Source organism: Clavelina lepadiformis, chromosome 7 (genome assembly GCF_947623445.1).
Source record: "Clavelina lepadiformis chromosome 7, kaClaLepa1.1, whole genome shotgun sequence".
Classification (NCBI taxonomy): Eukaryota; Metazoa; Chordata; class Ascidiacea; order Aplousobranchia; family Clavelinidae; genus Clavelina; species Clavelina lepadiformis.
In genome coordinates, this window is record NC_135246.1 from 16180311 (window position 1) to 16207556 (window position 27246).

At 35.6% G+C, this 27246-nt stretch overlaps 4 protein-coding genes across 7 annotated transcripts; 3 read left to right on the forward strand and 1 right to left on the reverse strand.

The window, feature by feature from the left end:
* Positions 1 to 2612: 2612 nt before the first annotated feature.
* On the forward strand, positions 2613 to 5955 carry LOC143465808 (phosphatidylinositol polyphosphate 5-phosphatase type IV-like). Its single transcript, XM_076964290.1, has one exon. The coding sequence runs from the start codon at positions 3572 to 3574 to the stop codon at positions 4808 to 4810; it is 1239 nt and encodes a 412-aa protein (XP_076820405.1). The 5' UTR covers positions 2613 to 3571; the 3' UTR covers positions 4811 to 5955.
* Positions 5956 to 6042: 87 nt separating this feature from the next.
* On the forward strand, positions 6043 to 14571 carry LOC143465806 (transforming acidic coiled-coil-containing protein 3-like). 2 transcript variants are annotated; one of them, XM_076964285.1, is made up of 16 exons: positions 6043 to 6312; positions 7342 to 7485; positions 7745 to 7833; positions 8021 to 8079; positions 8263 to 8347; positions 8422 to 8539; positions 8669 to 8815; positions 9267 to 9345; positions 9510 to 9559; positions 9857 to 10079; positions 11042 to 11184; positions 11425 to 11571; positions 11659 to 11769; positions 13091 to 13200; positions 13352 to 13412; positions 14182 to 14571. In XM_076964285.1, the coding sequence occupies exons 1-16, from the start codon at positions 6196 to 6198 to the stop codon at positions 14305 to 14307; spliced, it is 1809 nt and encodes a 602-aa protein (XP_076820400.1). In that variant the 5' UTR covers positions 6043 to 6195; the 3' UTR covers positions 14308 to 14571. The 2 variants fall into 2 exon arrangements, with proteins under 2 accessions (XP_076820400.1, XP_076820401.1); XM_076964286.1 differs by having other exon boundaries at positions 8672 to 8815.
* Positions 14572 to 17122: 2551 nt separating this feature from the next.
* LOC143465807 (kynureninase-like) lies at positions 17123 to 22361 on the forward strand. Of its 3 annotated transcripts, none has more exons than XM_076964289.1 (10): positions 17123 to 17946; positions 18064 to 18255; positions 19572 to 19669; positions 19773 to 19895; positions 20013 to 20204; positions 20319 to 20474; positions 20674 to 20845; positions 20934 to 21120; positions 21220 to 21352; positions 21709 to 22361. In XM_076964289.1, exons 2-10 carry the CDS (start codon positions 18066 to 18068, stop codon positions 21853 to 21855), a joined length of 1398 nt encoding a protein of 465 aa, XP_076820404.1. In that variant the 5' UTR covers positions 17123 to 17946; positions 18064 to 18065; the 3' UTR covers positions 21856 to 22361. The 3 variants fall into 3 exon arrangements, with proteins under 3 accessions (XP_076820404.1, XP_076820403.1, XP_076820402.1); XM_076964288.1 differs by having other exon boundaries at positions 17124 to 17942; XM_076964287.1 differs by having other exon boundaries at positions 17124 to 18255.
* LOC143465810 (metaxin-1-like) lies at positions 22351 to 24077 on the reverse strand. The gene is made up of 4 exons (XM_076964293.1): positions 23310 to 24077; positions 22916 to 23183; positions 22676 to 22807; positions 22351 to 22617 (listed from the first exon to the last, which is right to left on the reverse strand). The coding sequence occupies exons 1-4, from the start codon at positions 23684 to 23686 to the stop codon at positions 22474 to 22476; spliced, it is 921 nt and encodes a 306-aa protein (XP_076820408.1). The 5' UTR covers positions 23687 to 24077; the 3' UTR covers positions 22351 to 22473.
* Between the last annotated feature and the right edge of the window lie 3169 nt (positions 24078 to 27246).

Genomic DNA, 27246 nt, shown 5'->3' on the forward strand with positions numbered 1-27246 from the left:
GCTAATTCCCGCACTTTCATGTCAACTAAATGCCAGCTAAATTGCGAGTGAACCCAATGTTAGATAACACGACAATAAAACAATTAGACGTGCGATGTATTTGTGTGGCTCGCTGAAAAACTAGCTAAATTCAATTGGTTTAAAAATGCATATTCAGCTTTTCATTTGTCAAAAACACGATGGCGTATGTCAAAATTAGATGAACGTGCATAGCGAAGCAATACCGGATGTCGCTCGTAAGACAAAATAGGCTCGTTTGCAAACTTTGCCAGTTTGCTGATACTGTCAGCTTATACTGCTGCTGTTTACGGTTGATTACGCACGTAAAAATGCTCACGTTTTCCGTTGAATGCAGTATCATTTCTATAAGCGAACGGTATTTTATCGCATAAAACTCCTATTTATCTCGACTTATACCTATTATTCTGTCACTCAATCACAGCAGTTCAAACCAGAGTAAAACTGTACTTTTCTCGTTTCCTAGCCCAGGGCAGTAGACTCCCTACTTCGTTGTGTTCCTTTTCTTCCTAAAATGGGCAAGAATTTAACGCTTTTCAAACCTCGTCTCTGGCTACTCAAGCGTGGAGATAGTGTTTTTTGGCTGTTCATCATCGACACCTTCCGGGAAAGTGTAAGCCAAACACAACTGACCTCCATATTACAAAACAATAATAGAGGGCCAACTCTTTGTGCAAATTCTATTGACGTTGTAAAATTTAGCATTTCCGTAACTTATTTTGTTTTATAAGTATAACGTTAATAAACCGAAATCTTTCTTGAAATTGTGGCGGTTAAGGCCAAGTTACTTGGAGTGTTCGTTTTGTCCATATATTACGTTCTTTACATTGATTACCTTTACAAACTCTTGCGTTCCTTAAATTTATACATTGCATTTACCACTATGTTCGTTTATTCGATTTCAGTTCTCAAACCGTTTAATGAAGCTTCATTAGCTTTTATAGATGGTTGCCACCATGTTACGGGAAACAATTTGTGCGTTTGAAGCTAGTTTTCACAGTTCCTTGTTAGCCTAACTTAAACTGTATAGGCTAATCTTATGTTATAACTATACTATAGTTGCCATAATTATGTTATAACATTGTAACGTAAACCTAACCTAAATCTACCTTCTAATCTAAATCTAATTCCAATAAAACCTTTAATACCTAAAATCAACTTTTGATACCCATTCACCCAACCTCACCCTTTAACAACGAGCTGCATGACCCACTTACGACATGACCCACTTCGTTTATAAATTGACTGCGTCTTCGTCGAAGAAGCCTCGCCAGAAGAAACCTGTACTCACTTGTCTCTCGGTGTCAAAGCAAGCTCTGTCAACCACGCATAATCAACTGTTCAGCAAACCCGAAAGTAGTTCTTGTTAATTTTTTAAAATTACTTTTAAACAGCTTAAAAAGAAAAATGGAACTTTTTACAAACGACCATTTCCGAGAACCTCGCTGAAAATTTTCCACAAGTCCCGCAGTTGGTTAATCCGGACTGACGGACACAATATCGTAATCCCAACAGTGTTTTATTATTAAGCTACGCATTTAATAAGACACGAATTAAAGCACGGGATGATTCCGAAGGTACTTTTATCTATTAGACTGCAATTATAACTTCGTAAACCCATCAATAACGATCTATAATCTGCATCGCCCATTCTGCTGCCACAACTGAGTTATTATCGGTATCGCAAACAAGAAGTTATTTTCCATATGTCACTTGGCTCACTCCAAAAAATCATGGCTCATCATGGCTAGTGACTGTGCAATGTTGTATTAAGCAAGTTATTACCATAAGCAATAAACCGCTATAACTTTCACTTGAGTTTTAAGCATTTTCCGTTTTGTCACTTTTTCCCGTGCATTGGAGCATCCAAATAGCAACTGGTATTGACTTTGTAACCTCATCGCGCCGATAACGAAAAACAAAATGATTGACTGAATCGTACAAAGAGCAAAAATTAATTCCGATTAAGTCTACTTGAAGACAAACTTTAAAAATTGATTAAGCGTATTTATTTGAATAATGTGCGAAAATTTGTTGATTATTCAACCTATTTGCAATAAGATTCCAAAACGGCGAAATGAACAATCAAATAAATTGTTATAAAATAGCGTATGCTGGAGTATTTATTTAATTAATTAGTAAACGTTAGCCTAATCTTTATTTAGTTGCCCCAAACCCGTTTGTTAGTGCAGCCATCAAACTTAAAATTCTTCTGTTCTAACTGTCGCTGGAAATGTTACAACCAAACTGCATTGGTTGACCAGTGACCTGCTTTTTAAGACGAGAAAATTACACTACTGCTACAATATTGCAATTGAAAGTGAAAATTCAGTTATTGCGGGAAAATTTAAACAGTGATCAGATTTTATGTGCATATTTCAAACAAGTACTACCGTGAGCCCCATTAGCCCCATTAGCCCCAAGTTTTTGCGCTGTACTACAACTTGACTTTTATGTAATCTTCCCTGTTTAAAATAGAAAACCGGGCAAAACCAAAAAAGAAAGAGCGATAATTTGGGCTTGCTCGGTTAAGAAGTAGGCCTATAGTTGTTTGATTTGGTTTTTGTTTTCTACGTTACCCATAGTGATTTACAGAAGGCGTTGGCTTTGTTACATCACTATAAAACAAAAGTAACTATTTATTTATTTATCTCTCAGACATAAAATTATGAATGTACTCTGATTAAAAAGGCGCGATGGTGAAGGGTCCGAAGGCGATGGAAGGCTTAGTGGCTTACTCGTACGTCATAAGCCTGAATAGGCTTATACGTTTGGAATTTAGATCTGTCGGTCTGTAAATGAGTGTGGATGTAAAAAACTTTGGCATGCAGTCTCATGCTTGTATATGTCCCACTTTCCACTGACGAGGATGGGCTTTCATAGTCATAGGCTAGGATCTCACTAAAAGGCTGAAATGAAGAAATGGGCCAATAATTGAGAAACATTGTTTTCAATTTCAGGATTTTAGTTCGTCCTATAGGCTGCTCAAATGCTAGTGTGCGTATTTTGCAACTTAGATAAGCTGGACCAACAGCATATAACTTTGTCTCACGTTATCAACCCTGCAACTTCTAAAGCAGGCTAGCAGCTAATTTAAGTTATTGGTTTATTACAGATTACACTCAAATCAGTCTCATAGTGGAAAGTGTGGCACATGCACGCCAAACTTTTTTATCTTTACACCGGTTTATTATTAATAAACAGAAAAAAAGTGGCAGCTTAAACCCCAATTTATATAAAACAAAGAACAAATTAAGGCTTCTGTGCACACCACCACGCCAAAATTTACGTGCACCTGTATACCGGTCGAGACACAATCTAACCATAATCTGCCGTATAACCCAAACATCTCAGTGCAAGAGTATTTATTGTTGATCTTCACCGCTCTTTTGCTTTTGAGAACGACATTGGTTTGAAACATTACTGTTTTAGGTACTGCATATTAAGCATGTTTTTCTGAAATGTTTTTAAAGATTTGTGATCACTAAATTCATCTGTCTACATGTATGCTTGCATTTATGGGGTATTTTCATGTTGCCATTTTCCTTAACTGATGATGGCATCAGCTTCACAGCAAAGTGAGGAGAGTAATGAAGATAACAGCTTGTTCGGCAATGATTCCACCTCAGTTTCTGTTTCAAGAAATGGCCTCACTCAGCCTGTATTGCCTGTAATACGAAACTGTGAAATAAAAGAAAGAAACTTTTTGGTTGGAAATGTCACAAAAACTTCATCGTCATTTCTTGGACAAGATGAATTGGACCGCTTTTTTCCAGATAGGCAGCTCAGTTTACTGGTAGGGACATGGAACATGCAGAAATGTGTCATTCCAAGTAATATCAATGATTTTTTGATCCCTAAAGGAGTTGAATTGGCACAAGACATATATGTAATAGGAGTGCAGGAGGCTGCTTCTGACCAAAGGGAATGGGAAGTTAAATTGCAAGAGACATTGGGTCCAAGTTATATTCTGGTATATTCTGCTGCGCATGGCGTTTTACATCTTGCGGTGTTTGTAAGACGCGATTTGATTTGGTTTTGTTCAAAGTTTGAAGAGGATGTTGTCACCACCAGATTTGTATCTCAGATTAAAACTAAAGGCGCTCTTGGGATTTCTTTTCAATTTTTTGGTACATCCTTTTTATTTCTTACTGCACATTTTCATTCTGGTGAGACAAAAGTCAAAGAGCGAATTGACGATTACAACATAATCAGTCAAAGACTGCAGCTACCTCACGAATCAAGTAATAGAATATCTTCAGATAAAAAAGACGCTACAGAGAAGTTTGATTGCGTTTTTTGGTTTGGTGATTTAAATTTTCGTATCAGTCAGCCACATCAGCATATGAAAAATGAACTAGAAGACCCAGAAACATATGACATAAAAGAAGCTTTAAAATGTGACCAGTTGAAAGGTTGCATGAAACGTGGCCAAGTTTTTAAAGGCTTTGAAGAGCCAACTATTAACTTTATGCCCACGTACAAGTTCAACGTAAATTCTGATCAGTACGACACTTCAAAAAAATTACGCGTGCCATCATACACAGACAGACTCTTGCATAAAGAAAAGACACCAGAGACCATTAAATGTATAAAATATGACTGTGTGACAACTGTTAAACACTCAGACCATCGACCTGTGTATGCATTATACAAGGTTGCTTTGAAACCTGGAAAAGATAGCTTTCCATTAACCACTGGAAAATTCAAGCATGACATCTACACAGAAGCTGCTAGGAGAAGGGCAAAATGCTCAAAAGCCACTCAGAGTATGATTTGTTCTCTTTTTTAAACAGCATTTATATTTATAGCTATGTAGTTACTAGTTTACTACCGATAGGTAATTTTTTAGGTTATTAACCAGCATAAACTGCCCAATTACGCTGCAATATGAAACATACTGATTTCATTTATACCAATATTTGTCATATATGGATCTGGAATTAACCATTGCTATTGATCCCATATTAATTGTTGATGACCAGTTTGAATTTTGACACCAGGATGGACGTTTCGGGTTATTTCAACAAATTGCCTAATGTTTCAATTCTGGTTGATATTCTTACAAGTATTTTGTTATGTCCGGTATTAATATATCTTTCTCATTGTGCAAATATTTGGTGGTTACTGCTAATTTTTGAAGATTATATTATATTAATATTGTATTATAAGATTCGATCATATATTACTTCAATCCTTTGTTAGCTCTGTAATATGGCGAATAAATTATATTCTGTGCGTGATATGTTGATGAAGGAAAAAAACGTAGAAATAGTCTAACATTAACCTATGTGGTTGTTGTCATAAGTGTGTGAATTTTAAGCGAATTTATTTGGTAAAGCTAATTTCAGTAGTTTATCCGTCATCAGGATCAGGATTTATCATCAGGAACTTTTCATTTTAGTCGTAAGTTGTAACTTAGCTCGGCTTGAACATATACTCGTTGCTCTTCATTACACAGTACATATATATTTTGTGCTTAATTGCTATTTTAACGCTTCCTTAGCTAAGAATTTCATGTTATTCTAAGAAAACAGCGCACCATAGCCTACTCACTGTGAAATTGGCTGAGACTTGTTTTACTTGTACTTCAATTTTCAAACTTTTTTTTTTGACTTGTGGTGCTATTGCTGTGGTGTTGCTGTTATTGCCATTTCTTTAAGCACTGTGTTTAATTGTAGTCAGATGTATGAAAGATATTGTTTGCTGATATTAAATACATCATTACTATATGTTTTATGTGCATTCTGAAGTTATTTCACTACCTATAAATTTCTTATCAGGCTGGACACTGTTAAGTGCAAGATGTTGCTGCTCGCTATAAAGTGTTTTTATCAGTTTTTAACATTTATCTGAGTTTGTTTGTTATGATTTGTAAAATGTGACAGTATTTGTGTCCTCTATATAATTCTCATGCTGATTACTGTGTTTTTCAGATTTTTCCGTATAGGTCAATAATTTTAATTGGTCTATAAAGTTAAGTTCATTAAGTTACTGGGTAACATACTTAAATTAAATATAATAATGTGTAAATTAGAAATCTTTTTTATTTAGTAACGGTTTTCGGAGTTATTTAACTAACAATAGTTGGTGCAGTGTTCCATGGCATTCATTATGTACCATCACATTTTGCTTTGTAGGCATTTACGTTATGAGATTGCTCCAGTTTCAGTATAAATGGATTTTGACAATTTCCTTGAAATGTCTCCGACAGTTGTCCCTTCATCAATTTTGAAGCCAAGTTTTAATGAGAATTTAATTGTTCTACAAACACCAATCCATAAAAACCTAAAGGTAGTAATATTTTTTATACATTACATATTAATTATGCATTAAAAATGTTTACTTTTTCTGTTTTGTTTCTTAGGTTACTGGTAACTTGGTACGTTTAATGAGCCCGAAAAGCAATGCATATTTCATGTTTTCTCTCATGAATAATGATTAAACACAAACAAATATAGGACCATTGGCAATATATATAATTTCATTGATCAGCACTGAAGGTGGCATTTTGTGTAACTATTCACCATCTGTGTATTGAAGAGAGCAAACACTTTGACATTTTGATTTATTTCTTTTCCGCTCTTATAATGAAACATCCCAGATGCTATGCTTCATAATGTTTTGTGTTTGATTTAGTTGTTTAATTCTGTGCACTTTGTTTATAACTTGTGTTTACTAAATTTTTCTTTTTGAGCTATTGTATGTGTATATAATGTACAGTATATGTACATTACTAACGGTACCTGTGGCCGTGTACCATTTTAAATGGAATATACAGACCTTCATTGTCTGTTGTCTTGCTAAAAGTTGAATATTAACCCATGCTTTCAGTGCTAGCCACCAATGTATGTATTTATACCACATGGACCAGCATTGCAATTGAGTCAAATCGTTTTGACTCAAGTTAAATTAGCTATTGACTCGTTTCAAGTCATCCTAAAATAAATTACCGGTAGTTACATTTATCCATAAAGTTGCTGCTGTCATGGTATGCGCTTTGCTAAGTTGGTTAACATATGTTTGGGGCCATTTCAATTTAGCTAGATTTCAAATTGCTTTGGCAAAATATAATTTGTCATAATGTTCTATAGCCTAGTATATTTTACACGAATCATTTTAAGCTTTGCCTGTCGAGTGTCACAGATCCACCGACTTGACTGGAACCAAGTTGAGTCATTTTAGGTTATTGACTTGGTCAAGTCATTTGAAAATTAAGCAACTGAAGTAATTACAGTCAAGATTGTTATTTATATCATATATGAATATCTACCATATCATTATAAGAAAGCAAAAATTATAAAAGGATTTCTTTGAATTAAGGTAAGCTTTCAGACCCCAGGTTGCACACCTTGCATAACCGTGAAGCCACCTGGGAAGTATTTGGTCTCCGGCATAGTACCGCCTTCCTTCGAAGAAAGCTGTAACGATTTTGATGAAGATTTACGGTGGAAGGAAAGAATAGAGGTGAAGTATGTGTGTTGTAATATGTAATATGTGTGTTGGTTAAGTGTGTTAAATGTATCGTTACAAAATATTTGGAATAACTAATACAATAATTAGTTTGAGCATTGATAGGTTAATGTTTGGTGCATGTATATGTTATATTTTACAGACTCTTTATTCATTAAACTTTCGATGAATGAGTTTATTAAAATAACTTTCTGAAATTTAGTTGCTCTCTGCAAATTTGTTGTGGATCATGACAATATCTATGCATCTATAGGTTGTAACAAAACAAGACCATGAAGAGTATCTTAAATATGCTCGAGATTTTCTTGAAGAAATCGTGAATGTGGTCGCACAATGTCAAAAGTATATTGATTTATTTCCAAAGTGTTATTTACTTTAGACAAGTTTAGTGCTAATTTTTTCAACATTTTAATATTTGCATTTATCAATATATAAAAAGTATTATGTACATCTAGGACTAGGTGTAACTTAAGCGATTAACCACAAACTTTAAACACACTTTATTGTAAAATGTAAACACTTGACTCAGATATCCTACCCAAGTGTGCACGCTTCATGATAATGATAAGGAAAACCTCAAACCAACAGGTGCGTTTTTGTTTTAATTGGTGTTACATTGTATTTAAAGTATTGTTTAGGCTGTTTGTGAGGACATAATAACTTTTATGACATTACTTTACTTCATGAAACACACTGTTTTTGATCCATTTTTGGTACTTTACCTATTAGTGATGCCACTTAGCAAATTATGTTCGTGTTTTCTCGGTAAAGAAACTGCAAAATCAGAAAAGTCCTTGGGTCGTTCAGAGAAGCCAAACTTGTTACACCAGAAACAATTATCTTCTTCGCAGAAAAGGTAACATTATTTGTTACATGCATTGTTGGTGCTTTTGTTGCATGTTTTTCCTTAAATTGCACCTCTTTTCTCAGTGATTGTGACGTTTTATCTGCAAGAGGATCTTACAATGTTGATGATATCGATCTTGAAAATTATAATCCCTTTCAATCGAAGAAAAGTTTGGAAAATTCACCTCCTTCTTTTAGCAAAGTTAGCAAGTCATATTTTTTTTGATGTTTTCTATTAATCGCACCTTTCTTAAAAAATTTTATGATTTAAGTTGTTGACTTCACCTGGTTAACTTCTAGTGATTAAAACCACTGTGTTGTGGTTTTGTAGCAGATTACAGAAAAAAAAATCTCAGATGTTGCATTTGAAAAATCAGTGAAGTCTGAAACTGAATCTTTTGACAACAAACCTTCATTAATTCAAATGCTTAGTAATTTGCCACCGGGGATGGAACCCAATGGACTTTTGCAAAAGAAGGTATGCCCACATTAAGATTTCCCCATATTTCCGTGTGGCAAACAGTTACATTATGGCAACTTCTATCGGCGATGGGCCACCGTTGTTATAATTTATCATTTTTTACTAAATTGTATACATAGTAATAGCAAAAGTAGGCAACAGATCTGCCAACTGATTTATTAATTATACTTAGACCTTGCAATAGGTATATATATATATTGTCGAAACGACATCATCATCAGTATCTATATCCGGAACTACAGAAAGAACAAATATAGAAATAATAATAGAGCTGGCTGTTGTTATATACAATAATTTGCATTATGCATGTAATTTATTAATTATACATTATAATATTATATTATGATATTATACATTATTATACATTATAATTTATTTATTTATTACTCATGATATTGGGATATGTTTATGACTTCAAAGTATGAACATGTGTTTCATAAATTTGCAGAGTGAATACCTTCAAGAAAATATGGCTGAAGAAACCCTAGATTTTCCAGAAGACGACACTTTCAAAGATGCTTCGACATGTAAGTGTAGCTTTGTTTTTTAGGCTTCTTAGCATGTTTTAGCCTTTTGCCAGTCATATGGCATAATAATACTTGTTTTTTGTCAGTTGTTAATTTCGTATCTGTAAAACACCAGCATATACTACAAGTACTGTTATATTTCTGAAGTAAATTTGCCTTTTTAGTGATAAAACAAGGTTTTGACTTCGACCTAAATTACGGAAATGAAGCCGTGGTGAGTTAAAAGAAGTTGATTTATTTTTATATCTCTCTTTAGTTTCATTTAGTACTTGTTTTCTTTGTATTTTATGAACTTCTTTTTTAGATATTCAGAATCATTAAAGACTCTTGTTGACATTTTTAAAAATGTTTTTACCATGATTTTATTTTACACTTCTGTTAGCTTATGCATTAAGGACCATGCATTACTCATTTTTCAATCAGCGTATGTAAAACAATTGTGCACTATTTTAATTGCACTTTAGTTCAAAATGTCATTTTGCTTAACCGCTATCTCTTTGATTTGTTTTAGACCTCTGATCTTCGGAAGCAATCACTTTACATGAAGTTTGATCCTCTCGTTGGTGGCGATGATCACGCCACAAGATCGATGATTGGACGAAAATCGGATATCATAGATCTTTGTGGCCGTGTTCGATCACCTCGCTCTATGAAACCACTAATTTCGGAAGCTGAACTGTTAGAAAATGTGAAACCTGATCTTTTGTGCGACAGTCCTTCAAAGTTTATACAAGGTATGCATTTAAATTAACGTGATTTTAAATTGAAATGGACGTAGTCTTTGTAAAACAAGGTTGTAAAATAATATGAATCTTTAATCTACTTGATTAAAACTGGATGCTGCACCTTCAGTAGCAGAAATTTGCATGAAATATTGATAACTGGCCATCTGTGATCTCTCTAAACGTTGTGCTTGCGCACAGGTGTTTTGCATGTAGAGCACACTAAAAATTTAAAGAAGTTTACAAATACTAATTACATAAATCGTTCAGAGTCTCTGAGGCCTTATGTTTATTAGCATACACACTTAACAGTTCCTTACGCTATGCGCATGCACTCTTGACATTGGTCAAAAAGTGCACAACAGCAAGAGTTTGCGCTCGTGTACATACATCTTGAGGGAACATTACTAGCAAAGTAATTTAGTTAGGCGTATTACAGTAGTTATCCAAAACACTCCAATCCTTTGCTGTCAGACCCAATGTAGCGAAGTGCATTTCCTATTTCCTCAATACTAAGAGGATTAAATGGTGCTTATGATTACTATTGATTTTCAAACAGATGCATCACTTTGTCAGATAAACTGTTAGTAAATTAAACTTGTGTTTGGTTTATATGTCTTTTTGTTCAATGTTTATTTTAAATGCACTACTTTGTGTTCGTCATGAAATGGATTTGCTTAACATGCATACTTCATCACAGTTCATTGTGACATAATTTGTTTTAGTGATATCTTGAGATGGTTGCAATAGCAACTGAGATGTCTAATTAATTATTTATGTAATTTGATCACATCATTTTGCTAACTACAGCAGTCCAGTAGCATAACAACGCCATACTTTGAGTGTCTTGAGTGTTCATGATATTGTTTAATGAAGGAATAGACATTTTGACAAGGACTTGGTTTAGAAAATTTGTTAGATTTATTAAAAACGTGGTTATCTTTTGAGATTACGCTATTTGGTGTTTGGCTTAGAAATGGACTCACAAAAAACAGAGCGCAGAGTTTCATCATCTGAAGTCGTCGAAAACCAGGTCGAAGTTGACAACGATATTGTCCAGGTGCTCAAGTATTCTGCAGCTGACGTAGAAAAGTTACAAAAGCCTCTTCTGGATAAGGTTAGTCGAATGCTTCTAATCAGGACCTTAAGATCTGAAATATCTGCTGTTATTAATTGCATGCTTTCTACTCTTTCAAAAAATTTTACTCCCTGTTTGCTATTCTGTTTCAAACGCAATATTTCTGCTGTATTGATTGGTATTGTCGTACATTGCTATCATTGCAAAAAGAAACAAAGGTATATTTTATAAGCTCATTTTTGATCAATACATTAAAAAATTAATAATAAATTTTTATAGATTGCTTTGCTCCAAAGGCAGCGGGAAGATGAAGCTGATAAGAACAGTAAGATGCAGATTGTTCTCCAGGAATACGAGAAGACCCTTGAGGAATTGATGTTAAAGAGCTGCGAGGAGAAGGAGGGAAACATGGAGGAAAATAATAAGGTTGGATAAATGTGATGAATTTTATTTTTGGAAAAAAGAGGTTTTAAATTTTTTTTAAAACAGAATTTTTGTTTTTCACCTTTTCAGCTTGCCTCTGAAAACGAAAAAATTCAAGGCCACCTTGAAAGGGTCGAGAAGGCGTATCTCGAACTACTGCAAAGATGTGAACAAATGAAGGTTGCCATTGGAAACTACAAAGTATGCAAAAGTATTGTGATAAAAGAATCTATCCGTAATCATAAGTTTCTTAATTGCACAAGTATACTAAGACATAGTAAGCTGGCTGTCTACATCGATTTCTTTGTTTTCCTGTCCTCCGCTCTTCACGCATCAGTGCTGTCTTGTCATCAGCCTCTGCTGGACTTGGTTGATTGCTTAAACCGGCCGAAATTTAGTGGCATGTTCTTTTGTTTACTTAGCGGAGTTGAACAATCTATATTTCATTGAAATTATGAAGTCTTCTACAAAGTAATCTACTTTTTGCAATTTTTTTTTTGAAACAGAACAAACAAAATTGTGAAATTGACACTGTACTACACCCTTTTGAACAATTTATATGCTGTTGAAATAAGTAGGTCTTTCTGAAAATAACGAATTTTTGATTAATAGTAACAGATTTTAAGGTTTTGGTGTTGTATAAATGTTAACCAAAGATGGCAACTTTTTTAAACAAATCAATCTTTTCACTATATTCAACTATGAATGCTAACTTCCTTAGCGATCTGAGTGAACATTCAAAAGCTGGTAATTATCGTAGAACTATTCACTATTACACGTGGAAATCCTGGACACGCTGCATGTCCCATTAAAACTTTATGAACAGATTATTACGCCCTTTTAGACCGGTTTGGATTAAGGTCGATTTGCCAGTGTTGAATGTGCCTTTTAGTCACCCTTGCTTCATGAATCCGCTCGTGATCTCTTGTGACGTAATATTGTTCTTTGGTTGTTAGTACTGTTACTGTATAGTCCGGGAGCGCAGATAGGCTACCGTGTACCCAGCCCCACGACAAAATGCTGTTAGATTTTTTATCCTTTAGAATGTTCCAAACATATTTATGGCCGGTAACATTGAAACAACTCGTTCCTTTGGTAATTTTTTTTTTAAATATTTTTTTTTTCATTTTTGATGAGCCATTGTTAAATTTGTTACGATGGAAATCACATATACCTAAATATGTGCAATCTATTGTTCAGTCACCCAACGCGCCTGGTGCAGGCCTGAGTATGCCAACATTTTGTCTGACTTAGTTTTAGTTTGAACCTGTGCTCCATGTCATTGCACATTAATCCTTTTTTAAAAGTTTTCTTTCTATTATTTGCTTTTGGTGTTCAAGCCTGTTTTGATTTATTCCAGACGGGAAAACTTCTTTTCTGTTATTATCCGATCAATTTCCATTCACTGTGATGTGCTCTGCTGTGTGCTGAAATTTAAAAGCTCTTGTCTTGCCAAGGCTTATAACCGGTAACTTTTTCATTTTCAAATCCACGCTGATTGTGTTTATCTTAAACTGTAAAGGCCAACGAGGACGCTTATAAGAAGGCATTCTCCGAATATCAAAGTTCTCAGGAAGCGTCAGAGCAACGTTACAAAGCCCTGAAAGCAACGATGGAGGCAAACGAGAAAAAGTGAGATATGCGGAGGATAATTATTTATCAGCCATTATCTCCGATCAAAATCTGGTGAAATTTTAACATAATCCCGGTTATATAAAAGTAAAGTTACAGATTTACGCTTTTAACGTACGGACGACATCTAACCTCATGTCTTTATACGCAGACTCCAAGATGAATGTCAAAAGCGAGAACAAGAGCACAAGTCTCAGCTCACAGCATTGACGGTAAACGCTTTAATTTGATTAATTATCTTCTGGTTTGTCGAGCAATAGCGTAGGACGCCTTACCTTTTACTGCATTGACTGAGTGAGACCGCCCGTTGGTCTCAAGCAGCGTTCTTAGCCTAACTTTTTTTGCGATCCAAGAAATATTAGCCACTCAATGTTCGACTCGGTGGTTCCCAGCCTTTTTCTTGTCAAGAATCTTTTGAGATATTTTTAAAGTTTGTGGATCCCCACTTAAAAGATATCAAAGCTCATTTAATTTGTAATTTTTGCGGGTATTTGTAACACGCAATCGTTCCAATACTGCAGCAAATTTCTTGCCAAATCATAATAAGTTTATTTAGAGTTTTTAGACGCTACTTATGCGGCACAAAATCACGTTTGCGTGTCACACGAATGTTGCATTCGGCCACGCAACACTTCATACTGTTGCTTAGTGATGTGACGTCATAAGGACCTTTACCGATATTCAACAATAAGTTCAGTACCTGTAATTCAAAAACCCTGTCTAGCTTGGTACCGGTCACTATAGCTGAACAAAATATCAAATCAAAGAATAAATGAAATGAAGTGAAGTTAAGCAACTTCCTTTAGTATAACATGGCCCAATGACACCTTAGCTGTTACCACGTATCCCAGATTAGGAACCATTCATTTTACTACAACTACACCTGTTGCTATTATGAGCAGAGCATGCTCGCGTGAAATTTTGGGCCCAGTCCACAGTACACCGTGCTAAGTTGACCAAATAAAATTTCTTGTGTTTCAGGCGAGATGCAAGTTCCTGGACAACCAGATTAAATCCGTGCATTCCCAACTTGAACAGAAGACCGCGGAAAACAACGAACTTACAAAGATATGCGATGAACTTATCGAACAACAGACCAAACCGTAATTGTATAATCTCGCTCTGCATAGGGATATGAAGTCCTTTTCTTGCATTATTTTTGTGCTTTTCACTGCCACTTGCTTTTACTGCTGCTTGAACCAAGTTGTGAAGTTTCAGATAACTGCTTTTATTCAATTTCACAATCATTTCATGTGCATTGACTTTCTGCATCTTGTTCTCAGGTCAAATGTGTCTTTGGTGAGTTGGTTAAGCTAATATGGAATCAAAAGTTGCAATTGCGAAACTGTAATACATACATTTTATCCGGCAGTTTATAAAGACGTTTTTCGTTTATTACCCTATATAAACTTATTTCGTCCTGAAAATCGCTTAAAGTGAGGGGCAAGTCCGAAAAGAATTTGGCCAGAAGTCAAAGAATAATAATAAGTATAGCAGAGAAATGATTTTTGCAATATGTGGTAGCTACGCAGTAAGTGCCACAAATAAGCGACAAAAACACAAGCTTGTATGACTTAAGTAATTTTGACAGAGGTGGCAACCACTAGTACGTCGTCGTATAAAAACAATGTGTATGACTCGGGTATTTGGATGAAGTATGAAAGAAAAGAATGGTTCGTATAGGCAACAAGTAACAGGTATCATTGCGTACTTTCACGTGTAACAGCAATATTTTCGTTATTAAGTCAGGTTACTGGTGAATGTAGATGCTCACTAAGCTGTCTTGGTGCTACTGCGTCTGCCTAATTCGGTATTGGTAATTGCCGAAAAAACACGAATACTTTCCCAGTAAGCAGTAGCCTGCTTGTACAGTCGGGTATAATATTCCTTTGCTGAAAATAAACATTATCTAGTACAGTGCTTCTCAAACCGGGCCACTTGGTTCACTAAAGGAGGAATTTTTAGTTCCGGGGAGGAAATATGCTCCAGGGAGGAAAAACTGAAGATGAAAAAAACCTTAATTTTTTAACTCACACGCTTTTCTCCTCGATTTTCTTTATTAACTTCTAAACATGAGGCTCACGGTTCTCACTAACAATGAACAACGATTTGTTTGTAAATTTGTTTGGTTATTTTGTAAGAGCGTTTTTTGCAATTTTTAATTTTATTCCTGAGATAAATGCTCAAAAGACATCATCCAGGGACAATATTCAGGTAGTGTAAAATTTTGGCAATTACAGTCGACTCCGCTTAATTCGGTCACTTTGGTTCCGCTCACTTTTGGCCGAATTAATCGGAGAAACGGCTTTGTCCGAATTAAGCGGAAAATCGATTGTTCATTTCATGGTCATGCGTAAAGGCAGACAACGCATTTAAAATACTGTACTGTTGCGTAATAAATGAATTGCACCTGCGCTATACTGCAGTAATTGGCACTTATCGCATAAAACGCACAAGAGTACGAGTAAATGAGTACGCATAAAACGCACATTCTGAGCCGCTTCCTCTCTGTCTTTAAACCTCGTCCACGAAGCATAGTCTCTTCACGTTGTTCACGCAGATTTGCATCATTTTTCTGCCAATCTTGCAAAGTACGTTTTGATATCCCCACCAACGCAACTAACTGCCGAACTGTCAAGGAAGCGTCGTCATTTTTTTCTTCGTTTACTTTAGTGAGCAATTTCACTTTTTCTTCTAAACTTTTCTGTACCATTCTGTTCTACAAGATGGTCGCAATGGTACCGAAGTAAAAGCGACTATGAAGCTGGCACGGCGTTATATGAATTCATTGTCGATTGTTACCGCATTAATCGTCATTGTTTCACCATAATCACTCATAATGTAACTGCATCTTGTGTTAAAACCAACCAAGTATTGTTTATTGTTTCATAACCTAACGATGTAACGATAGGAATTGCGAACCTGTGTCCGAATTAAGTGGAGAATTGTCCGAATTAACGGGAGTTTTTTACGTTCAATTTTTACTTTTGTTCCGTTCACGAGCATTTTGGCCGAATAAAGCGGTTGTCCGGGTTATCCGGTGTCCGAATTAAGCGGATTCGACTGTATTTTTTGTGATTTTTTTGGGGGGAGGAATTGACGGTGTTTGGGTTGTTAAGGGAGGAATCGGAAAAAACTTTGAGAACCACTGATCTAGTACTAATCACTTACCTATGAAAACGTGTTTTATCCAAAACGCTTTGCTAGCCCAGGCGATATTTCGCGCTTACCATAAAAGTGGCGTCAGGCTGAACTACAGTCCATGATTTAATTGCAAAAGCTTTAGACTTGGTTTTGTAAGCATATCTTGATGCGTGGCATTTCCCTACCATAAAACACTTCAAACTTACAGGATTTTGTGACCTTGTTTTGCAACATATGAACACCAACTGGCGTTTTCATAAGACATTCTATATAATGAAAGATTATCTAAGATTTAACAACTAATGAGAAATTTTAAAACAAAGAATGGACTTTAGGACTTGTTTACTTGAACCTCATTGGCTAACAGCAAGATGCCGCAATCTAATCACACTTTTTATTACACGATTTCATGAGCGTAAGTTATAACTGTTGTATTCAGCAAAACCTTTATTTCTTCTGCTCGCTCACCCGTATATAAACACCTTGCACATACCTCAGCTTCGGAGACGAGGCCGGGTGTTTACAATAGATTCCGTAGGATGTTTTGAACATATGTAGAGCTAATATGTGAGTGTCTATTGGTCGGTCATGGTAGTTAAATGTTTACCAAGGGTTCATTTCCAAATCAATAACTTAGAGCTTATAAGAGAAATCTTAAATCTATCTTATCTTTCACATGTTATCTCCTTATCTGAAATGGTAAATCTTATAATAATAATAAATAAATCTTTTATGCGATTATATACGGAAAATTTAATTTAATACAGTAGGCCTACCTTTAACTGATAAATTTGGAGTTTTTCAGAAATGGACATTGACTCACTCCCCTTTCTGAAAGCTACAACGGATTCAGATTAGATTAGATGAGAAACAAATAAACAAATATATTACCATGAATTAAGTTTACTAGAACAACAATTTTTATATTTTGAGTCCCAGCATAATTATGTGTGTATAATACCGAGTAAACACAACGAAATAGAACTGCAGATGATTGTAATGTGTCGTCTAACATAAATCACTTGAAACGCCTCAAGCCCTGTTAAGACCTACCATCTAACAACAAGTTGTATTATTGCTATCTTGTATATTTTAAGCCCGTAGGCTTTGTTCACTAATTATTTATGAGCATATTCTTTACTATGCTGCGACTTTAATAGTTAGAATCGTAACTTTCGCTGCGCAACTTCCGTAGTCACTGCAAAAAATAAATGATACGATACTAAAACGGTTTTCTCAACCAATTCTCTATTAGGGATTTTCCCTACCAAGAACTGTCAGCAGCTGCATGTTGTTAAATAAACAAACTGACAAGATCTACTTATCTTAATCTGAAGTGGGTCACGTTGCGCCTGTGTTTGTTAACGAAATGAGTCACAGATGATTAGGTTAGAAGAACGGATCTATTAAGAATTAATTCTAGTTAGTCGGCGTTTCATTTAAGTTAGATATACTTGTTGTTTAGGCTTTAGAATACCGTGTTAAAGCTTTCGGGTTTTAAGAAACACGTGAAAACGATTACGAATGCATGACGTCCGGTGAAATAATGACATTCCGTGACAGTGTAAAGAATTATTACCAGAAAAACAACATCCTATGTAGGTCGGCAAGTGACATTAGTCTGTTTTTACTAGCGGAGCTCATACACTCAATCGCTTTTTGATTGTATATTAAGAGGAGTAATAGGCTAGCATAGATTTTCAGTGTTCATCTCTATAGAAATGGATCAGCAAAACTCAAACACCGAGTGGAAGTACGGAAAACGCACGCCAGGAGAAGTGTTATTAGATGTAGCAAAAAGCCAAGGATTGGAAATTACAGATGAAAACTTTGCAAAGTTTTTGGATCGAAATGATGAACTTGCTAACCTGAGAAAGGATTTTTTTTATCCGAAATTAGCTGATTCTGGAGGTAAAATAAGTTTATTGTTAAACATTATGGATATAAGTTTGTTGAAGTAATTTCAGGTTAAAATTTTTGTAGGACGGCTCACAACTAGTGATGTAGTTTTTTATAAAAAATTGCTAATATTGTAAGTGATGCAGCTGGAAATCCTGGAATTAGCTAGTTTATAGATGGCTCATATTGTTACCAGCATTGTGTGTACAAAATAGTTGGCCACAGGAAAAAAATAACATTTGAAACCATTTTAATGAATCCTTAATAAATCCAGCCACCTATGATATTTACCTTGGAATAGTTTCTTTTCATGCAGAAAATAAAGTAACTTTCTACTTGAGATGTTAATTTTCATTCCTCATTAGCAAAAGATTTTTCGAAGTTTAAAATTATTTGTTCTTTATGAACAAATAAATTAATCTCATGTTTTCGCCAATATAACTTTTTATATTGAAAACATACAATAACATTAGGTCTACCCAAAGGTGGGCGGTCGGTACTTTGAAAGTACCGACGGTACAAGTACTTGGCAAAAAAGTACTGACGGTTTCGGTATTTGGTACTATTTTTAAAAAGTAGCTTGGTACTTTGTCAGTACTCGGTACCGATACTTTTTGTGTAAAAGATGCTGTTGCAAATGCCATGTTCGCCGCTATTATGCCTCCGGTAAAGGTTACTCCAGGTCAAAAAACATGTGACGTTAATTGCTTGCAATTTTACTTGCTTTTTATTTTGACATTACTAGATTAAAAAAGATCAACAGATGTTAAAATTAGTACTAAGGATTAATAAACATGTATTTTTGAAAACATACTTGTTAAAATTTTGAAACTATTACATAAAAAGTACCAAGTACCGGGACCGACTGAAAGTTCTTAAAAAAAGTAAGTCGGTACAGAGATCCGGTTCTTTTTTTCAAAAGTAACGACGGTACCAGTATCGGTACTGAAAAAATACCGCGGTACAATAATTCGGTATTATAGTACCGTGGTACTGCCCACCTATGGGCCTGCCCAACAAAAACAGAAAAAATTAAGCCTAAAATGCATCTTTTTTGTCACTGAACTGAGAAAATGTTATTTGTTTGCAGGCAATATGCTTTGTACTTTGTAGAACTTACTTCAAGATTATAACTGGTTCGCATACTTTGTAATCTTGTCTTGACCACTGGTTGTGCACCATCTGTTAAGATAGTGTTCTTTGAAGCTTTATTTGTTTTAATTATTATCTAAGATACTGTATGTAGTACCTTGATATAGCCCACAATGGGACATGATACATAATTATTTCAAATATTATTTTCTATTTATGAAAACTCATTTACACAGTTGAAATGCATGATAATGAAGATTACGATGAAAGCATTTATTTTTGTGGAATGTCACTTGGTCTTCAAACAAAGCATACGTCAAAATTGATCTCAAAAGTAAATTTGAAAACACAGTGCTAAACAGTTATAAAAATAGAATTTTTACAAATGTTTGATAAATTATTGGCAGTGATAAACATGTTTAATCTGACATTCTAAGGTTTTGCAAAACTGGGAAGTTAATACAATAAATTGCCATTCTTCTGGTTACCTGCCTGCAGCTTTATGCGATGACTATGTTCATGAGTCAATGTCAAAAATTGTTGGAGCATATGAAGACGAGGTAATCACATTAATTTCTAAATTAGTTCGCTCTAGAACAATCACCTGTGTCCGTTTCTAGTAAAGCAACAGCAATATTAATTCTGTTTAACCATTTTTACTTTCTTGATATTTGTAGGTGGTAAATATGAATGGGTTGACTGTCAACTTGAACTTTCTGCTTGTCTCATTTTATCAGCCTACTCCTACTCGACATAAAATTTTACTTGAAGGCAAGGCTTTCCCATCAGATCATTATGCCATTGAATCACAAATTAAACAGAGAGGTTATGATCCAACGAAGAGTATGCGTTTACTTAAACTCAGAGAGGTAAGATTACTTCTACAAAGATAACATTTTCACCTCATTGGTTTGAGAAAAAATGTGGAATTGGAACTACTTTTAAAAAAACAACTAACCAACTATTTTTTTTTCAACTTGCAGGGTGAAAATACTTGGAGAGATGAGGATATTCTGAAAGTTATTGAAGAAGAAGGTGATGAAATTGCACTGATCATGTTGTCTGGATTGAATTATTATAATGGGCAGGTCTTCGACATGGAAGCAATCACAAGAGCAGGGCATGCGAAAGGATGTATGGTGAGTAGAAATGTATTTTACTGTCATTAGTACTGTTGCAGATGTCTATTTTTGAAGTTTGAAATTTCCGTCTGATCTTTTCAACTTTTTGAATTATTGCACTTTTGTAAGAAAAACTTCCATCATTTTACATAGTTAATCATAACCATCCCTTTCATACAAATGTGACATAGTCAGTGATCCTGGCGATTTTGTTAAGGTCGGCTTTGACCTTGCCCACGCTGTTGGTAACATCGAACTGCATTTGCACAACTGGGACGTCGATTTTGCTTGTTGGTGTACTTACAAATATCTTAATTCTGGCCCTGGAGGAATAGCAGGTGCTTTCATGCATCGGCGACATAAAAACAACGATTTTCCCAAGTTTCTTGGTACAAAATTGGTTTGGTTGTTTTGCCTAAAAACTTGTGTTCTGTCAGTACTCACAACATTTCACTGACGAGTTTATCTTGTTGGAAGGTTGGTGGGGGCACAGTGCGGAAGACAGATTCGAAATGACAAATGTAATGAATCTTACTCCTGGAATCCAGGGATATAGAGTTAGTAATCCTCCACCTCTTCTTGTTGCTTCCCTTCGTGCCAGTCTTGACATCTTTGACAAAACAAGCATGAGACAACTGAGAGAAAAGAGCTTTCTTCTTACAGGGTAAGCAAGCTGCAATGATAATCTCAACATCCTTACCTCTTCCACTATAAATGTTCGAACACCAGCCTCGGACTGTGGATTTGTTTGAAATTTTTGCAGTTATTTGGAGTATCTTTTGCAACTTTACTTTTCAAAAGACAAGTCTGATCCCTACATTGATATAATAACCCCATCCGACTTTTCACGACGAGGATGTCAGCTTTCTCTTGTGTACAGTTGCTCTATTACTGAGGTAAAGAAATTTAGGTTATATAGAAAGGGTTTGTGATTACTTGTATGTGGTTTTCCTGCGGTTATACTCATGTAAATTTTTATCCATATGCAATTTTAAAACAGTTTATTTGAACAAGAAATAAATTTATAAAATAATATTTACAGCCTACAGGGAATGTCATTAGCTCAATGCTTGACTTTTTAAGTTAATACAAGTAATCTAAAGTACTAACTAAATGGATATAACAACTTAATGATGTACCACGTCAATTGAACTTGTTAAAAAGGTTATGCTTATTAGCGCAATTGCATGTTGGTACTTTGCCATGGTTACCATCCTGTGCACTTATGACAGCAACTGTTTTAATGCAATAGATCCATGAGAAGCTGGAAAAGCTTGGAGTGTTATGTGACACAAGGAAACCAAATGTTATGAGGATTGCACCTACTCCGATGTACAACAGCTTTCAAGATGTTTTTAGATTTATCCAAATCCTGAAACGCATGCTCACATCTCATTGATGACTCAGCATTATGGTTTGCTGTAATTGGATGTTGATCATTGGAAATTTAATATGGTGTTTTAGTAGGTGGTCAGTCAATTTTACCCATGGACAAATCAACACGAACCCATTTAACTCAGGGCAATTAAATCCACAGAAATTGGTTGCGTTGTTTGTGGTTTAGTCGTCCGTAATCGAATTGATATGGAACCGTTTACTGCATCAATAGCTCAGTTTTATGATGTCATATATTCTAAAAGTACGATCATGCATGATTTTGCGCACTTTTCTTTTTGTTGTATGTGAGAACTAGTGACTAGTTGTTGCAATATTTGTTTTAATTGTTGCATAACTCTGCGAACTACAGTATATTGATCTGTATATTTCGTCCCTTTATACTTTTTAACCAGGAATGCATTCTCATGTTCATTATGTTTAAAATTGTACTTTTTAGTCTATGCATTGTTTTAACGACCGCTGCAATTATCTGAGGAGGTATAATACAATATAACCATGACCACGAAACAGTGTTTAATTTAAGCAAATTCTCAACAACAGTGGTTTTTACAGGGACTATTTTGCTTAGTTTATTGATGTACGTGAAACAAAATCAATATACAAATAAACTAACAACACGTCAGTCTATATCATCAATTTCGGATAAGTCGTCACTGCGAACTGTACCAAGTTTTTCAGCAAGCTTGCTATGTCTTTCCGTGAGAACTCCACTAGTAAGTGCATAACAGACCATTGCTGCCAATGCCACACCCACAGAAATCACCTGTTTACAAACAGTATGTGAAGTTATAGAAAACAAAAATGCAAGGTGACTAACTTACAATATCATTTTTATAAAACGGCTCCTTTTCAGACAAAGGAGAAGACTTGACACTTGTACTCATTTCACTGGGTAGGAAACTTTCCATTCGAAGACAGAAACTTTTCAGTTTGTCACAGGCATGTAAGTGGTTCTGAAACATATATCTTATCCAAGTCAAAGGAGAAAAGTGTTAGCATGAACCATTTAACTTAACTGGTGATTTTACAAGTCAACAGTAAAAAGTCACAACCAGTTTCACCTGCAGTACAGTTGATGACAGTGGCGCCTTTAACAATAACCCCAAGTGTCCGTACAAAATCGCATCAAACGTGGTGGGGGAATTTCCATAAAAGTAAAGGGTTGACCCCAGATGGTGTTCCAGGTCATTCATGCATGTCCATGCTTCTTTATAGAGTATTTTTTCAATGTCTGAAAGTTTTGGAAGAAATCTGCTTCCTTTGCAAATCACTACATTCTGCTCAATTTGATGCCGAATGCGAGATGGATACCACAGACTATATGGGAACCTTTGCAGGTAAAAATACTTTCAAAGGGATTTAACATTGATACTATATTTGAAAAAAAAACTAAAATTAATTTAAAAAATAGTGCAACAATCTTGACAAATTGAGCATAAAATCAAAAAATCTTACCCACACAACTTGCTAAAAGCTGGTCTTGTTACTTTGGTGTAATTGGCTGAATCCAACCAGAGTGTGTACAAGATTGCAGGTCTTAATTTCTGTTCAATGTATGAAATATATGCAAGCGTATTGGCAAATTGGTCTTCAGACAAGCCATAGTCAACATTATAACCTTCCCGCCGAAATATTCCAATAATTGTAAACGCCCGGGAATAAATAAAATCGCTTTGCTTTAATTCGGGTAATGTTCCAGTGATAGTATTTCTTGGTAAGCTGGGTATGATTTCAAAAGGAACTTTTGCGAAGTAGGCATATGTCAGTGCAGACAAGCAGTCAATATCTAAAGATGGCAGACCCCAATCCCCACCCCAACATTTTAGTTCCATGCTTTATTGAAATTTAATATGCCGCCTTAGAAGAGGAATGGTTATTACCAGATTATTTGTGCATCTGTGGAAATAATTTGCTTGTAATTAATTTCTCTCTATGACACCTCATCTTTTAGTGAATGATGTGCCCTCTTTCGGCCACAGAACTGGGATTCAAGTCCCTGGAATGGAATTTTTTGTGCGGTTTTGGGTTTTCCTCAACATCTGTTTGTTATGCACTTAAAACGATATTTGTTACCACCATAATCAAATTACGTTACATGCTATTAGGTTGCTATTAACAACTGTCGTCAATGTTTCTCACAATGCTCTCTACCTTTCTATATATAGAAAGGTATAAAATGTATATATACATCTATATAAAACGTATATATACATTTTATGTTGTTCGTAATATTATTGTGAGTTTTCTCTAATAAACAGTTAAGTTATGGGTTTGGTAGCCACGCTTACCAACACTATCTTAAAGCACAATTGCCATCTTGCATGTTGTAAGCCCTTGGGGCTTTGCTATTTTGACTGCTGATTATCATTCCGTCATTAATTAAGTGTGAGCCTAGTTTTATTGTGCTATAATGGTTGGCACTGAAATTTTTTCTTCACACAGTAATGGCAATAAAAACGACACTGGTATAAACTTTGAAAATTGCAAAAACCGCATAGGCCTATATATAATCCTGTGGAGGTTGACGGCTGAGTTGATAATACCGTGCAGTAATAATGACACAACAGCACAAGTATAGTAAATATATACAAGTAGTCAAGTAAACAGCACAGAAACAAGTACGTCTACAAAGAATCACCCACAGTATACCGGTAGGTCAATAAAACAAAAATCAACTGACAGCATGAAGGTCATAAACAGGGAAAGTTAAAGTTGGAGATGGGCCAGTGAGGAAAGTGTAGCAGCTCTAGCTGCACGAAATTCATCAATGTGCACGACAAATTTTTCTATCTACCGATTTACAATAGGAAAATCTGGTTGTTTGAACACCATTTTTAATACCGGTAAATAAACAAAGAATAGATTCATGAATGCACGCCATAATTTGCGACTTTGCGCGCACAATTTCTTGTCAAAAATTGCCCTACTTTCCGGTCGGGGCTCAGGTGCTATGACGTTTAACTTATGACGTTTCGTCACTTCTAACTATTGATAAATCGCCTTATTCAAATAGAATACTCCGGCAGTAACAGAATACACTTTTTTTATTTTTCTTCAGTCGCCCAACAACTCAAATTTTTGGTAAATCACGTTTTTTATGCACTCGTTTTTTTTTACTGTCTCTCCATCCACTCTCCCAGATTCGCAACCAAACCATCCGCTTTTTTTTAGCATAAATCCTTTTTCGTTCGTTGTTCTCTTCAAACGTTGCATCAGCCTGGCCAAGTTTGACCTCTGACGTATTTGTTTTTCAATTTCCAACCAGTTCAATCAAGGTCATCATATTATCATTTCTGATGCAGATGTTTTTCTGCACGTATGCTATGACGTGACACAGAGTCACGTGGTTTGGTTGTCACATAACTCTCCACCCGAGACCGGAACGTGACGTAGGAACGTTTTTGCAGAGGGAGCAGGCGACCGAAGCAAAAGGTCGAAATAAACAATGAATGGCGCAAGAGAAGAAATATCGCTCTGGAATCAGGGTTCCTTCACGATGTAGATGAACATTTAGGATACAATGTCTGAAACTCAAAAGCATATCGATTAATAATATCACAAACACAAGCAGATAATTACAGGTATAATACATAAGTGGAATATGATTAAAGTAATAAGACACGACACGATACATATTTGTGGAGTAACGTGAGCCGAGATCACAGCAATATACAAGCATAAGCAAAGTATGTACATCACATTTAATTGTCAGACAAGTTCAGAGTTCGTTTAAAACGAGAAAACGTAGTGCATGCCAATTTCACCAAAAAATGGATTGACAATTTGGAAAAGCCAAACAGTCCAAAGAATGGTTCAAACAAGTGATAAAATAAGCAAGATTGATAAAATGCCACTGATGACTGGGGAGTATATACTAAAAATCATTTGTAAAAAGGTGTGTTTAAAGGTATTAGAGACAGGATTCTGAATATAGGATAAATCGGCTTGGGTATTAGCTTGGGCCTGGGGTGTGCCGCCAAGAAAAGTGTAAAACTTAACCCGTATGAGGCGAGGTTGACTGACTGCTTCCAGGATGCCACCGAGATCATCATGTCCACCAATGTTGCCAGGAAACAAGTTAATGAGTGAAGAGAAATTAAGGGTGAACATTGGAGCTTCTACATTCACCAAGGACGAAGTAATGGAATGAGGGTCATTATGACGTCTGGTCAGAGTGTAATTATCGTATACATAGAAATTTCCATTAATAACAAAAGGAACTGTTTTTCCAGGAATATAATTTTCAACAAAACGCACATCTTTGTGTACAAATTCAAATTGCGCATGCTGGACGTCCAAGTAGATGGCTGAGGACTTCACTAGGGAACAAAGGGCCTATGACGTAGAAAATGTCAGCCAGAAATGATTGGATCTGGCATTCTAAGTAATGGATATCACTCGTCAGGTGATGAATTGTTTCTTTAGTGAGATCTGTTACTGCATCCAACAAATAAGCTTTTGCAGCGTACATAGAAAAACTATGTAAAGGAATTGCAATTGTTAAAGAAGCCAAAGCAACTTGCAATGTGTTGATGCGATTGCAATTGAAAAGGGACAAGTGTAAGACCACCAGGTGTGCATTTTGCTGTGTCATGGAGGCATATCCTTACCGGTAGAGGACATGTCACCCGTTTGTGGATGGACACACCTAGTGACTTAATTTCAAGACGAAAAAGTTCATTGCGCTTATTGAAATGCATTAAAAGTGTCTCATTGTCTTGCCCTATGCGTTTGTATCGGCAATTTATTTTGCTACTTATGTAGTCCCATATGTAGCAACTTGTGCCCGAAACACAGGAGCTTTGAGCGATTTGCAAGAGGACATCGATCCGACTGGACTGCTCATTTTACCTCTCGCATGATCATAAATAGCTAAGGATGTAATAAGAATGACGTTGTATACAATATTGGAAGATTCTGTAGGCCCTTTGTACGTTATAACGATTCTGATAGAAGTCGTCCAAGTAATGCCATCGGTCGTCGCTAGTGGTCCGCAGCCAGCTGCGTGTGTTGGTCTTGCCCATTCTGCATATGCAGCGGGACTGGGCGCAGGATCTAAACGCGTTTGCGCATGATGGGGTTTCGCGCCAAAGAAGTAAAAGACAGTCTTAACCGTGCTGCTGACAAGGTAACATTTGTGTATCGGGATGTGTACAGTATGGGGTGTGGGAAGGTTTCTTCATAAAATACTCATTGATAATAACATTGCGGTGACAGAGGTTCAGAGAAAGGGATAATATTGCTCCTGGTAATGTCATGAGAATCACATATGAAATAAAATGCATGACTAACGATATCGGTGTGGTTTGCGGATTATTCTGCCTCGTCTAGTAGTATAGGTATCGGCCGGTAATTCATCAATGTCTTGAGGAATATCACTACTAGGAATATC